Source organism: Oncorhynchus keta, chromosome 4 (assembly GCF_023373465.1).
Source record: "Oncorhynchus keta strain PuntledgeMale-10-30-2019 chromosome 4, Oket_V2, whole genome shotgun sequence".
Taxonomy (NCBI): Eukaryota; Metazoa; Chordata; class Actinopteri; order Salmoniformes; family Salmonidae; genus Oncorhynchus; species Oncorhynchus keta.
In genome coordinates this window covers 50,497,135-50,512,222 of record NC_068424.1, presented here as the reverse complement: position 1 = coordinate 50,512,222, position 15,088 = coordinate 50,497,135, and the positions used below count along the sequence as shown (strand labels likewise).

The 15,088-nt window shown below is 45.6% G+C and overlaps 1 protein-coding gene across 16 annotated transcripts in view; it reads left to right on the top strand.

Annotated features, from left to right (window-relative positions):
* LOC118376830 (MAP7 domain-containing protein 2) overlaps positions 1 to 15,088 on the top strand; it is a 38,313-nt gene that overhangs the window by 13,366 nt on the left and 9,859 nt on the right. The window contains exons 2-11 of one of the 16 annotated variants that reach the window (XM_052509161.1): positions 185 to 307; positions 935 to 1,015; positions 1,374 to 1,537; positions 2,547 to 2,655; positions 3,428 to 3,517; positions 4,259 to 4,366; positions 5,215 to 5,325; positions 5,887 to 5,985; positions 8,695 to 8,820; positions 11,027 to 11,145. In XM_052509161.1, coding sequence (XP_052365121.1) covers positions 185 to 307; positions 935 to 1,015; positions 1,374 to 1,537; positions 2,547 to 2,655; positions 3,428 to 3,517; positions 4,259 to 4,366; positions 5,215 to 5,325; positions 5,887 to 5,985; positions 8,695 to 8,820; positions 11,027 to 11,145 — 1,130 coding nt within the window. Of the gene's footprint in view, positions 1 to 184; positions 308 to 934; positions 1,016 to 1,373; positions 1,538 to 2,546; positions 2,656 to 3,427; positions 3,518 to 4,258; positions 4,367 to 5,214; positions 5,326 to 5,886; positions 5,986 to 8,694; positions 8,821 to 11,002; positions 11,146 to 15,088 lie in introns of all 16 variants that reach the window. The other 15 variants (XM_052509158.1, XM_035763623.2, XM_052509163.1 and 12 more) reach the window with 15 other exon arrangements.

Here is a 15,088-nt window from a genome sequence, read left to right as displayed (position 1 = left end):
ATCTCTCTGGAACATGCATTCCTATGGAGGACAAACAAAGCACAGAGAGCCACCTGCTCTAGACTGCTCAGCAGCTCGTTATTCCAAAGGCATTTTCATTTCATTAGACATTTCATCATGCTATTCTAGACAGCGTGACCTGACTTTCTCTCTCTCTCTCTCTCTGTGTCGTGTGTGTCTTTAGCTGCATCTGCGCAGGCGCAGGCAGAGGAGCGGCGCAGCCTAGCAGGGAACAGCCCAGTACCTGCATCCCTTGCAACAGCAAACACACCACCCAACACCACTGCAGCGAAGTCTCCCCGGCCAGGTAACAAAATATCCCTAGCCTGCTGCATCTGCATTGTCACACACACACAAACAAACAAACAAACAGGGTACATTCATATGCATATATTATGCATACCTATAGCCTAGGCCTACACAAACGTATACACACCCACCACCAGAACAGCTCGTATGTCTCTCCCATAGCCTCTGCCAGAGTTCCAGTGTGGAGGCTTAGCTAATGTTTGTCATTAACCATGTGGTAAACATGACGATGGCTCAGTAGTCATAAATTAAGCCTACCTTTAATTCATTGCCAAGTAGCCACAGGCTTTTATTTATATATATTCCTTATCTCATACAGGTTTTTTAACTACAAATCTCATTGTCTGTTACCTGGGTTATAATGAGTGACACTTATCACTCACACGTCACACCGCCATGTCGTTGTGGCTTAATGCCACATAAACAGTGCTGTCAACTGTTGCAGTAATAAGGTGATGACTCAAAGGGCATTAATGTCATTCATGATGAGCACATCTGCCTGTCAGGTGATTAACTCACGGTGACCCTGCAGCACATCATAATCCACCACTGATTTTCTGCCCATGCCCACACTATTTCCACTGCATGTGTGTACACACTTATCTGCATCTCTGTGTGCATGCAGTCATTGATGGTGCTGCACTAAGGATAGACGACCGGCTTCGAGTGGCAAAAGAGAGACGAGAGGAGGCCGATAGGCAGCAAGGTAAGAGCTCAGTTTAAATGGTGGGTCCATTTCTATGGGTTGGTCATAATCCATCAACACGTTCTACTAGCTATTAGCTAAGGTCTCAGGAGTCTGGCCTGTACACCATTCTCTTTAATGGGCCCAGCCTCTGACCATTTCATTACTTATCTTAGCAACATACACAAGTGTATACATTACAAGTTCCTGTTGAGACAGGAAATACCTTCTATATAGTGGAACTTTACTGGGAGATTTAATTGGGTGATTTTTGACCACTGGGCTGGTCACAAAGTAAACAAACCAATGTGTTTTCCCTTTTTCTCTTCACACTGCGCGCGCATACATGCCACACCTAAACACACACACGCCTATCCAGCTGCGAAGGACTCTCAGATCCTGGAGAGAGAGCGTAAGGCCAAGCTGCAGGTGGAGCGTCAGATGGAGGAGCGCCAGAAGAAGCTGGACGAGCAGCGCAGGAAGGAGGAGCAGAGACGCTCGGCTGTGGAGGAGAAAAGGAAGCAGAAACAGGAGGAAGAGAAGGTACGGGTCCCGGGGGTCCTCCAACACCAGGGTGGCGCTACAGATACAACTCTTGTTTTGTAGACTATTTGTGTAGTCAATGGCGTAAATGTGTGCACTAAACTGGAGCATGTCGATATCCATAGTAAGCTAAAATAATGTATTTGAATTGGGACGGGTGAACTGCAGTGACTAATCATATGTGCAGCTATCACGAGTTTACTATTTTCACTGCTCAGGTTCATGGGATTGTCTGGTGTAGCCTAATTGGCAGAGTTAATGCTATGTCTCTGTTAGAGCATGAGTGAACAACTTCAGGAAAGGATGCATACTTTGTTAGTGTTATGAATGAAACCATCTCCTGTTTTTGCTTCTTTTAATGGGCGTCTACTGCAGAAAACTCATTCCCTCAGTGTTCTTATTCCAGCCTGATTGGTACTAGTGACCTGTTGCTAGTACCAAGCACCACTGCTAAGCAGACAAATGCAACTCTACCACCCCAGAACAATGTAGTGTTGGTAATAACATATGAAAGACTAAATAATTTAAAAAAATATTACAGGGATATTAATCAAAGTAGAGCAGACAATTTATATATATATATATATATATATATATATATATATGCCATTTAGTAGACGCTTTTATCCAGAGCGACTTACAGTCATGTGTGCATACATTCTACGTATGGGTGGTCCCGGGGATCGAACCCACTACCCTGGCGTTACAAGCGCCATGCTCTACCAACTGAGCTACAGATAATTTGGCTTTATCTAACGTTGTCATCACCCCCTCTTGTTTCACTATGATCATATTGTAGTGAACTGTTATTGTCAGACTGAAAACAGCATTTCTCTTTGAGTTATCGACTCACCTCATTCTTGGACGTAGGCTCATATTGTCATCATTATCCCTTTGACCCTGTTTATTTGGGTTTGGGAGACCCAGAGTATTACTTTGTGATGTGAATGACTTTGCATTCCTCCACCCCCTCTCTCTCCCCTTCTCTCTCTCCCTCTGTGTGCTGCAGGAGCACTATGAGGCGGTGATGCGGCGGACCCTGGAGCGCAGCCAGAGAGTGGAGCAGAGGCAGAAGAGGTGGTCTTGGGGAGGACTCTCAGAATCAGACAACCGATCCGGTAAGGAATCCTCCTCCATACCATTCCACTCTGCTATATACCATATGGATAGGACTCAAGCATGTGTGTAAGGATTTATGGTTTCCTATTTGTCTGACAGCGGATGCTGAAAAGCACAGGTCGGTTAAAACTTGCTGACTCATCCTCAGTGACTGGCTCGTTATTGGTTTGCTGTCAGCTGGAGTTATGTTGATTAGGCATCGGTATATGTTCAGCGTATGTCCGAGGCTCGCTTAACGACATTTCTCAACATTTTCTATGCTTTTCTTTTGAAGTCTGAATGCTTCTTTAGTTTAGTGACGCATACTCTTAATGTGCAGTGAGCGATAGCATAGCTGCTATATAATATCTCAATCTGTTTTTCTTTAATTTATTGTTCATAATCATATAGGGGCCGTATCCCAGACACAGATTAAGCCTAGTCCTGGACATAAAGTGTAATCCAAGAGAATCTCCATTTGAAAGCGCTTAGTCAAGGATTTGGCTTAATCTGTGTAAGGGAATCCGGACCATACTTCATAAAAGCAATGTTCATATTGTAGGTCAAAAAAAGATGTCTGTTATCAGGTCATTTGACCCATATGTGATCTGATCCTCATCCGAGTCTTATCATGTGAGCTTGTTTCCTAGCAGCTGTGTTGTGGGCGCTGACTGTCAGAGATGGAAATCTACTGATTGTTGTCAGCCAGCCCTTTTCTTCCTCCTCACTGCCCCTGTGGGTGGTATGTGTCTGCTCCTGTCTCCCCGCTGAGAGACTCTCTTCCCCCCACAGGAGACCCTGACGCAGGTGCCGCCTCTCCAGTAGCTATAGTAATCTCACCCGCGTCTCCAGAAAAGCCCCCCAGGACACAACAAAGTGCAGGTTAAACTGGTTGATACCTTGTACTGTACCCACAGCAAAGCAGCATGGACTGGCACTGTTATGTTAACCACCAGCCCTTATCTTACTCACTCCCTCACTAATATCTTCCTGGTTCTCCCAGGGATGGGTTGATTTTGCTTATACGCACATGTCTAGGATCAGCTTATCCTGACATTAACCATTAGTGGGGAAAATGCAAGGCTGACCTTAGATCAGCATGTATGGGCAACTTCACTGTCACTTCTGTCCCACAAGCCTGTGGACTTCCTCTTTTTCTTTACTCTCTCACTCACTTTGAAGCACTTCCAGATGAGGTGTCACATGTAGGCTCTGCTCTCTGAGCAGCACTGCTGTTGACTGTTTTAACACGTACCAACTAATGTTGACTTCTTGACTGTTCACCTGTGGTATCTATTCTGTGGATTTTTATTCTGGCTTTTCAACTTTTATCATGAACTGCTGTGCCTGCCTATGAACTGGAATGGCTTTGGTCTGCTACTTGTTCTGTTATCAAAATGTATTATATTCAGTAGTGCCTTAGTTCAATGTTTGTTTTATACATGGACCCCACTGGTGTAGTATGCCCTAGAATTGAGACTAAATGAGTGTTGAATGTTGGTTGCAGGTCATTAGGACCCTGCAGAACCCCCCCCATGTCCTTTCCCCTTCTACCAGTCTCCCATTGGTCAGTCTCCTGTATAACCCCCTCCCTCCCTATCTGTCTCTCCCTCCACCCCTTAGTTGACAAGCGCTCCACTTCCACCATGAACCTGAAACAGCTGTCTGAGGCTGGCATCAACAAGCGCCTGTCCTCCTCCTCCGCCACCCTCATCAACTCTCCCGACAAAAGTAAGTCCCCTTTCCACCCTCCTGCGTTCCATCCTACCCTCTACCCAGCCACCGTGTCAGCCCACTGTTATTGTCACTGCGTTGACCCTCTCCTTCCCGTGTCCAGGAGCTGAGAGACAAGCCAATCAGCGGAACATTATAGACTGGTAAACCAATGCCGTGGCTCGCTGTTTCTGACCTCAACCAATGATCAACCCAGCATGAACTTGGGATTCCATTGCATCCATTTACTGTTCACTTTCAGTTTTGTAGTGCATTTTGTGACACAGGGAAGGAGTTGCCCCAAAGCATCAGTGACGCATTTGTGATCTCTTCTATCGTCTTCGGTAGTCTTTGTACTGTACCTTCCTAATGCTAATGCAATTCATCCTGGTTTGATTCACAGGGAATTGCATTGTTTCTGACCATAACTGAGAAGAAGAATCATTCTAGGTCCAATCGTTCTCTCTCCACAGCTTCCTTTTCCTTTACCGTCGCCAAGATACTTACAATGTTGTCTGTCCTCTCTCGCTATCTGATATTGTTGAGTTCTCTTCTCCTTAACCTGTCTCTGTGTCAAATTCCACTAGCCTGTTTCCTTTTTCACCAGGGTTAGGAACACATTCTGAGAATGTCGGCGCATTTTCTTTTGTAATAACGATCCCTGTGACCTTGGGCCTTCCTGTGGTAGGATGATGGAAATTGTAAGACCAACTGCAGCAATATTCCAGTGTGTATGTCCCTCTTAAGTAGAAGGGACAAATTAGACCAACTACAACAATGTGCCTATGCCTGTTATTGTGAAGGAGACGGGAAGAGAAATGGCTGTGTCACTGTTTCACCCTGGGTGTCTACTCGTTGTCTCACAGGTGCTCGTGTGAGGAGTTCGTCATTGAACCGGTTGCCTAGAAACAACAAAATCGACCTATACACTCAGCCCAATAAGGAAGGCAGGAAAAAGCTTCAGGTGGAACAGACAGGTGCATATTAAGGCCCTCCTTTACATGCTCTACACAACCTCTAATGGGTCTGAGCAACCATTGCCTGGTGTGGATCTGAGGCTCCTTACAACCCACTGGGCAAAGACTGCAATTCTGCGTCTATTCCACATTGATTCAACCTGTGCCCACTGGGAAGGCCCTCATTCAACACAGTAAACGAGTGCCTGAACATATTTAAGATAATTGATATAGTCTTTTAGTTTTTTGCTTGTTTCTTAGATCTAGATTAATGTTTTCTTGGAACTGATTAGTTGACCGATGCAGGCTAACACCATGCACTACTGTGGTGCTAGACATCATGTAGCTCTCTATCAAGAGAGAGCCAGTAACCAGATTATGACCAGTGCAATGGCTGTGTTCCTTCTGCTCACATGGAACATACAGTGCAATTTAGCCACAGTCGACAAACAATTGATTTGTACTGTAATGAGAACAAAATAATGCTAAATAACATTCATGTTGTTCTTGAGGACTTTTAGGGGAGCTTGACCCGCCCCCTCTGTCCCTGATAGGCTGTAACCCCCCCTCTCCTGTCTGTAGGACCCTCCCTGAAGAAGAGAAGCTCCTCCCTTACACGAGCGGGAGGGGGCAAAACGCAAACCCCCTCCAAGCTCGACAAGGGGACTACAGACGACCAAGGTGGCTAGCATGTACCTATTTTATATTCTCGTCGTTGTCTGCATCGCTCGGACCTCCTCTTTTTGTAATAACAAGCACGCATCTCCTCTGACATTTTGTCTTTTAACTCAGTTCGCTAATGTTCAGCTCCTAGCGGTGATTTGTATGCGCCAGCTGGAGAGGTGTAGCCTGTTGCAGCTACTGTTGTGGTGCGGCATTTGTGAAGTGCAGCAGCCGAGTGCTTCTAAACTTCCAAACCAGCCTTTTCCTCCACTCTTTGCCCCTCTCTCTACACGTGTGCTCTTTTCCAGCCAACACCGCGCACACTTGTCTGTCTGCCTCTCGACAGCCTCTAACCTACCGCCCAACTCCTGTGTCTCTGTCTATCCCTGGTCTCTACCAGGGACTCTCTGGTCCTCGTGTCGCTAACTCAACTCACTCCTTTATCTTTCTCGAACAGATCCCTCCTATATTGTTGCTCACCGCTGTTTTTTTGCTCCCAGATAATCTTGTCTTAACCTCGCTCTCTCTCTCGGAGCTGCTCTAAACCAGAAATACCTCCTTTGTGCTCCTGACTAACACAATGTTTTGTTTGTTGGTCACAATGGGTTTGTTGTTTTCCCTGCAGATGACGTATGTAAGCAGAGGATTTGACACGTGTGGTCTCGTGCCCCTGCGGTGTATGTCAGTGCCATCCCACTGTAGCTAGTGTCTAGAGAGCACTAGCATGGCCACTCCTTGTTGAAATGCTGTGCTACTACTACTAACTGTGTTGTATGCCTATGTGTTAACCATATCTCACTCCATCTGTCCATACTGTATATTGATTGTAGTCATTTTGAAAAGCGACCATCTCATTTGCGTTAGTTATTTTTCCCCAACGCCGTTTAAGCCAAAACCACGCCCCGTTATTCAGAGGGGCGTTCAACAACGCTTTGAGCGCTCCAATCTCCGTAGTGCGAAATTTCAGTTACTGATTAATAACGTTTGCCCTTTTATTTTCAAGATAGTAAATTTTTCAAACATGATGTCGTGGACCGAGCTAGCCGTTTGCATCCCTTAACGCTCAGACCGACTCAATGGCTGTAGCATAGCGTATTCGACTGAATGATTTAGCTCATAAATATTTGAGGAATTACGAATAGTAAGCATACACTTTCAAATGATAGACTACTTATGATAATATAACTTCAAATACCGAGCTAGTAATGTTAATTAGCCTAGGTTAACCTTGCTGACCTTAAATTGAGGGAATTCAGCAGAGTTCTGAGACATTTTTACAACCCATTGAAACTCTGAAAATAAATACATGGGCAAATGTTACCAAACATGATGATGATAATATGCCTCCATTATGGTGGTTGTTAAATTACACTTTCCATCCTTAACTTGGAAGGTCACTGTCTCCGCGCTGATCGCCTGTGAGTGAGACACTGCTAGCTAGCCAATGGGAGCGTAGTAGAACGCTCCTCTGAATAACGGGACGTGGTTTTGGCTTAACTGCGTTGGGGAGAAAAAAAAAATACGCATCTCATTTACAGGGAAAATTGTTTCTCAGTGCTGTGATGTTTTGAGACTTAATGCAGTGTTCAAATATCCTTCAGCCTTTCAGTTTGAGTCAATAAGATCATCTTTGAACGTCTCATACTGAGTTAGAAGAGTCCCACAACGAGACATCCATGTCTGTCCTTAAAAGCTGAATCGCTTCATTAACTAGACAGGGGAAAACTCTCCCGTTCCGAACCATGTTCCCTGGATGACCCTGTCCTATAATCAGTCTGGAGCTCTGTGACTGACAGTTGAAGGGGCTGGCCCACTCTACCTCTAACACATTAGTCTGTCTGAAAAAGACGTCCACTCTGTCAGGGAGCCTGAAGGAGGCCTCGATGGAAGTCCCTTCATCCAAAGTGCCAAAAAGGAAACGGCGCTTATAGCCCATTTTACTTTTACCTTTCTGTTTTTGTTTTTCATCCTTTTGTCACTGGGTTTCCAATGGAACCAAAGGGGAACTGTATTCTGTCATTGCATGAGATCAAGAGCTCTCGGTTTTTACTGTCAGACTCACGGTCTCCCGATAACGTGCATAAGTGATCGGTACACCACTGTCTTTTCAAATGCGGTGGGCAGGGCATAGAATTACTGCCTTAGATTGGCATTTTCCATTTGACTTTAAATTCTTGTTCTTCCCAAAACAAAGCACTGAGTCTGTACAGTAGAAACCTAAGAGTACTTGCGCACTCTTACGTTGAGCCCTTACCTCCATGTTCCCTGCCCTCCCTATCTACCCCATAGCACACACCTTTTCCTGTCTGTGGACTAAGCTCACTAACACCCTTTTTATCCCTTCTGCACCAGGGACACACCTTAATTTGACCTCATTGTACCTCACTTGTAGTCCTCTTTCAGTTGCTCGACAATCACTCTGGGTCTGTCTCAATACTTTTTCATGGCTTCCTTTCCTGGTCTTTGTCCTCATGACCACTGGGTGGAATGGTGATAGGACTAGGTTTCCACAGGGAAGCCATTCAAGACTATTGCGACACGGCTTGGTTTCTTATGTTTATTCTCTCCTTTTATGAGTGGAAATCACATGGTGACCCCCCCCAAAACCCCATTCCGCCCCTTTCTTTGTGTTGACCCTCACCCCCCCCCCTCCTCCTATCGCCTCCTTCTTTTTCTTGTTTTGGCTCCTTCATTTTTGGGGGGGTTCCGCTCATGCTGGCCGTGTAGCTCGCAAGCCCCTGGCGAGCCCCGTGGACGGAGGGTTCCTCAGTCGCCTGCTCACCCCCACCCAGGCCTCACTAGCTAGGAGCAAGAGCGCCGCTGCCCTGTCGGCCGAAGGAGGCGACGCCCAAGGTAACCCCCACAGAGGAGACCCCCTTTAGAGCTTGAGGACTCTGCAATTAACAGGGACCCCCCCCAACCTTGCTTCTGGCCTCCATCATATCACTAGCTACAGTATACGATAAGAGCCTGAAATCCACACCCCTGCCCCCATTACATCATGATCTAATAGCTATAAAACACCCATATCTCCCCCCACCCCAGGACCATATTATGTCAATAAATATATAGAAATAAATCTCTCTAGCCCAGGCCCCTTCTGCTGGCTAGGCAAATCCTTTGAAGCAATCGGTGCCCCCTTGTTGTTTTTGGTGGTGGTTGCTGTACAGTGGTGGCTGAAGGCTATAGTCCTGTGATTTCAATGTTGAGGGGCCCTGCTTGCTTAGTGGTACAGAACTTGCTTTACAGTAAAAGTACACTCGTGATCACAAGGTTGTGTGTACATATGTAGATTGGCGCCACACACAAGCACTGCTCACATGCACTTAGCTCAGACACAATTGTCTGAGGATTGGGCCCTGGGAAACAGGGCCCATGCTGGAGGCTTTGCACTAAGCTGCTTTCTTGTGGGCCCAGTGCTTGTTGCGTGAGAGGGAATGAGTGTTGTGGTGGTTGTGTGCTGGTAACTAGTAATGATCTCAGGGAGCTGGGGACTTGCCTAAAGGAGCTTCTGCTCCAATCCCTGTTACAACTCTATTATATTAGTACACTGCCTGTGGAATACCTGTTACAGAATGCACAGTTCAGCTGGTCTTACTAATTTGACCTAAAGGTAGTTCAGCCCAGGTCGTTGACTTGCAACACCGGTGATTAGAACGCTATTTGTTAATATCTAATGTGCTTTCATGGGAATATGTCACCATGAGGAAGTGCAGAAGCTATGAGATGTCTTTCATACTACTTAGGGATCAAATGACCCCTATCTAGAGGCTCTTTCTCCATTTACCTAATGGACTTAACCCCCTGATCACATATCCTGGGCTGAACCCATTAACCCTATGCTCTGAGATGGCTAGTTGAACATGGTTGAGTGGCCTGGTTGGCCTGCCATGTGCTGCATAGTGTCGTAACATGGTGCTGATTTGACAGCTGTGCGGTGCGTATCGACAACCCATTGAGACACGTTAGCTGGTATGGCTTCCCTCCCCACTAATAATTATAGCCCCCAGAAACATGATGTGACAGTTTATGGACAGGGAGTGTTAATTTCAACAGCGCATCCTTTATCTCTGCTGCTCATTCAGTAACCTATCCGAATGAGTTACAGAGCATATCTGGGAGTAGGGACTGGCAGGGTGAGCAAGATCCCTGGGCCTCCGGATTACCACTGCTAATCCCCCAATCTGACACAGCAAGCACCCAGCTACAGTAGTAAGAACTCGTGTCCCGAACCACAGACCAGCTTACACTGGCTCTCTATGAAACCGACTCACTCAGGTTTTCTCATTAACACCCTTTTTAGAGAGGCTAGCTACTCCATGTGGGTCAGAAATTGACTAGCCAGGTAAGCCAAATATACTGGAGTACTCTATGGTGTAGCTGACAGTGTGCATACAGAATTCTCCCTGAAGGACTTCTGTCATGTATTCTACTGTTTTGATTTGGATTGAATTCAAGGTGGAAGGAGTAGTGGCACTGGTGTACTAGGCGAAGCCCTAAAATATTCTTTAAAACAGGAAATGCTGATACGCCTGAAATTATCCAAATGTTTTTTTTTTTTTTTTCAACGAATGGGTACCAACCATTAACGTCATCCTCCAGCATTTGCGGTGCTTCTAGAGTGTGTGAGTGCGGTCAGCTTGTGCTGCGATGGTGGTGGGTTGTGTGCACTGTTTGCTGTGGCGGTGTGCTCAGTGCCGTGTTGTGTCAATGTGTTCAGCTTTGTGCAGCACCAGAGCTTTAAAACCAATCAGGGGATGTCAGTCTGTCCCAGTCTCTCTGTCTCCCCCCTCCAGCCCTGCCACTGCCAGCCTAGCCCTGATGCTTCAACAACCAACCTTGTGCTACCAGTGCATAATCTAACAATATGCCATGTTGTTTTGTGCTCTTATCCCCCGAACCATCTACTTTTATTTTCTCCATCTCTCTCTCTCTCTCTCTCCATGCCTCTGCTTTGCTCACCCAACTCGGCTGCTTTTACCCATGCTCCCATTGGCTGGTTTCCCTGCCCTGCGATGACTGTGTCCTTTACCAGAGTGTCACCTGTGTCCTCGCTCAGCCTCGGCCAGCCCCCTGCACCCGGTGCAGCGAGGACCCCTGCGCAGCCGCAGTATCGACCGGCAGAAGAGCGCCACCCTGCCTACCTCCGCCTCGGCAGACCAAGTGGACCCCTCACTGGTGAGACCTCATAAATGTGGAAGACAGAATTTGAATGAATGGCGGTATGGAAGACATAGAATTAGCATGTATAGAATGGACGTATGGAAGACAGACTTATTAACAGAATGGACATGGGATCTGGTGCATGTGTCGAGCACTAAGAATGGCAAAGCCGAGCACTTTAACACCTGATAGGGTTGGGTGTAGCTAGTGTGTTCATGTCCATGGTGGCAAACTGATCATTTTTATTTTAACTAGGCAAATCATTTAAGAACGTTGTGTCTCCACTGTGTAAATGTATCGCCATAGTAGCCAGTGGAAATACAGTAGCTACATGTCTCTGCATTCTCAGTAAGTACACAGTCCACAGTGGCCGTGTATGCTATGTAAATGTGTGTGTGGGGTATCTTTCCCAGAAGCCCGTATGACACCAGGATAAAGTTACAGGAACAAGGTGCTTAAAGCCATGATAACACTATCTCTCCGAGCCTGCAATGATACGGTGTCAGGAAAATAAATCCCGTGGACAAATGGTACTGGTTTTATATGCACACATCCTGTATGATTTGCCAGTCAAAGCAGCCCTGTGGGTTATCCATCCACGATATTGATCTGAGAGCGGTGTTCTCTCAGGATCAAATTGCTATCCCACAGCTCAGACCTGAAGACCTGAAGTGAATAATTGTTTTATTGTCCATTGGGGTGAAAAGCTTTTTTCACTAGAGGAGGTCGTTGCTCACTCTTGCTGCATTAGAGATGTCTACAGAACAAGTAAATAAGATGCAACTATACTGCATTCAAGATTTAGTCCCTAAGTAGAGTCTTTGGGCATTAGCAGCATCATGTTGGCCTCGAGACGTGTTCCATGAGCCTGTGGGAAGCTCTTTGATTGGTTCAGTGTCCTCCACTGCCTGGCTCGCTCTCCCTCCCTGCCCTTCCTCCATGGTCCTTCCTGCATATGAAGTAGCGCTATTGTCTCAGAAAAAGACAAAGGAGCCGCAATAGGCCGAGTATAGTAGTGAATTGGAGCGGCTGGGTCAGGCAATGCAAAGCAGGACAGACCGACAAGGCCACACCGTGAGCCTGCCCGGGGCTGCGTCTCAATAGCCTGAGGTGGCTTCCTCTCCTCGTCTCCTTTTCTCTTTTCCTCCGACTATGAACAACTGGACAGGTGAAAGCCAATTCCTGGTAGGTAGCCTCTATATTGTTTTGACCCCGTCTGTGTTTTTAAGATCAGCAAGGATAAATGAGAGGATAAGGAGATGAAGCTGTGGGTGAGAAGGAGAGATGGTTCACAGTACAGCCTACAAAAGAGATTGCAGAGAGAGACAAAGACACTCGTGTATGTATCTCACCAAAGCTTTGCAGGGGACAGCTCTAAGCTAGGGATATGGTATGTGAAGAGAAAATTGGTGATATCCAGAATACACATTAAAGGGAGTCATGCTGCTTCTATGATGCGGGCAGACATGCCAGTGTCTTTGCGTGTGTGCTTGTCCGTGCACTCATCCTCTGAGTGATTAGCTAGTGTACATCTCCAGTGTGTGTGTGGACGGAGGGTACTCTGTGTGGTGAAATGGATAGGTGACGGCGCTTCCTCTTATGAAGCCATCCCTCTCTTTCAGTCTCTTCTCCACACACATCCTCTCCTCACAGAATAATTATCATACAGTGCATGCACTTTGCCTTCTGCTTTTGGAAAGCTTTGAAAGCTATTTCTATCCCACATAAAACAAATGGTCTAGAACTAAATGCACACTCTGGCTTTTACGGTTTCTTTCTTAAACAGTTTTCAGACAAACCAAGGATAAGTACACAGGCACGCATGTGACACACACACACCAGGGTTTCCATTAACTGGCTTTTTTGGCTGATTAAAAAATAAATAATGATGTAGATGTATTAGAAAATAAATCAAATGTACAGTTGACTGGGAGGAAAAAAAACACATTGTGAAATAAAGCTATTTAGCCTAATTGATTTGAAATACCAGTCGATGTAAATACGTTTGACTGGTCATGCTTATCGGTCTATAGGTTACTATGAATAAAATTGTGGAATTAGTTTGCAGTGTGTGTATAGTATATTCGTTATGCATCTTAGGCAGTATGCATTTTGAGAACATATACTTAATTTTTTGAAACGAAAACGTTTTACCATATATTATTGGGGCGGCAGGTAGCCTAGTGGTTAGAGCCTTGGGTTGCTGGATAGAATCCCTGAGCTGACAAGGTAAAAAATCTCTCCTGCCCCTGAACAAGGCAGTTAACCCACTGTTCCCTGCAGGCCGTCATTGTAAATAAGAATTTGTTCTTAACTGACTTGCCTAGTTAAATAAACTAAAATAAATTGAGCTATGTCTTGTGTCAAAGTAGCCTAGCCAAATTCTACCATATCCGTGGACTCGTGAAGGCACTTAGTTTATATCAAATGTATTTCCTTGTCCTGCAGCCAGAGGCATAATCCTATTCATATTAGCAACCAATGCTAGGTGTTGCATATTAGATCTCGCTTTTCCATTTTCTTCTGTCACATGTCCGGTACCCTTTTGAGGCACTTTTGAGGTGTTTTCCTGCTAATTGTGTTATGGAATGGAAATTTGTGTAGCCTACTAATATTTTATCAACATTAAAAGCTAAACTTTCTGATTTGTTTTAACCTCATTGCTTTTTAACTGTTATTTTTATGTAGCCTAAGCCAACTGGTTGTATGAATTTTGCATCTATTGTCCCACAACTGTCCCAGAGTCTGTTTTGGAATAGTCCATTTCTTTCTCAACAAGCTGACCAATAGAGGCTAACTTGTCTAATAAGTCCGATAGTAGGTTGACATGGGCTAGTGACTTTGCAATTCGTTTTTGTCATCTTGTTGGCTGAGGAAAAGTAAATGTTAGAATAACCGTCCACATCTTCAAAGTGCGTATCAGAATTCAGTAAGAAGAACCGCATATCGTTGCATCCTCGAATGTTCTGTTAATATGAATTACTGTAACCTAAATGTGATTTGCATATGGGTCTGGTAAACTTCTCAAATATCTGGTGAATTAAATTGCTGCTGGTCAAATGTCAAGCTCCACATTTTCCCAACAGAAACCCTGATATACTGTTCTGGAAAGAATTTAGAGACCACTGCAAAATTATCACTTTCTCTGGTTTTACTACACTGCTAAAAAAAATAAAGGGAACACTAAAATAACACATCCTAGATCTGAATGAATGAAATATTATTATTAAATACTTTTTTCTTTACATAGTTGAATGTGCTGACAACAAAATCACACAAACATTATCAATGGAAATCAAATGTATCAACCCATGGAGGTCTGGATCTGGAGTCGCACTCAATTAAAGTGGAAAACCACACTACAGGCTGATCCAACTTTGATGTAATGTCCTTAAAACAAGTAAAAATGAGGCTCAGTAGTGTGTGTGGCCTCCACGTGCCTGTATGACCTCCCTACAACGCCTGGGCATGCTCCTGATGAGGTGGCGGATGGTCTCCTGAGGGATCTCCTCCCAGACCTGCTCAATTGGATTCAGGTCTGGGGAACGGGCGGGCCAGTCCATAGCATCAATGCCTTCCTCTTGCAGGAACTGCTGACACACTCCAGCCACATGAGGTCTAGCATTGTCTTGCATTAGGAGGAACCCAGTGCCAACCGCACCAGTATATGGTCTCACAAGGGGTCACAAGGGGTCTGAGGATCTCATCTCGGTACATAATGGCGAGCACATGGAGGGCTGTGCAGCCACCCCACACCATGACTGACCCACCGCCAAACTGGTCATGCTGGAGGATGTTGCAGGCAGCAGAACGTTCTCCATGGCATCTCCAGACTGTCACGTGTTCCGTGTGAACCTGCTTTCATCTGTGAAGAGCACAGGGCGCCAGTGGCGAATTTGCCAATCGTGGTGTTCTCTGGCAAATGCCAAGCGTCCTGAACGGTGTTGGGCTGTAAGCA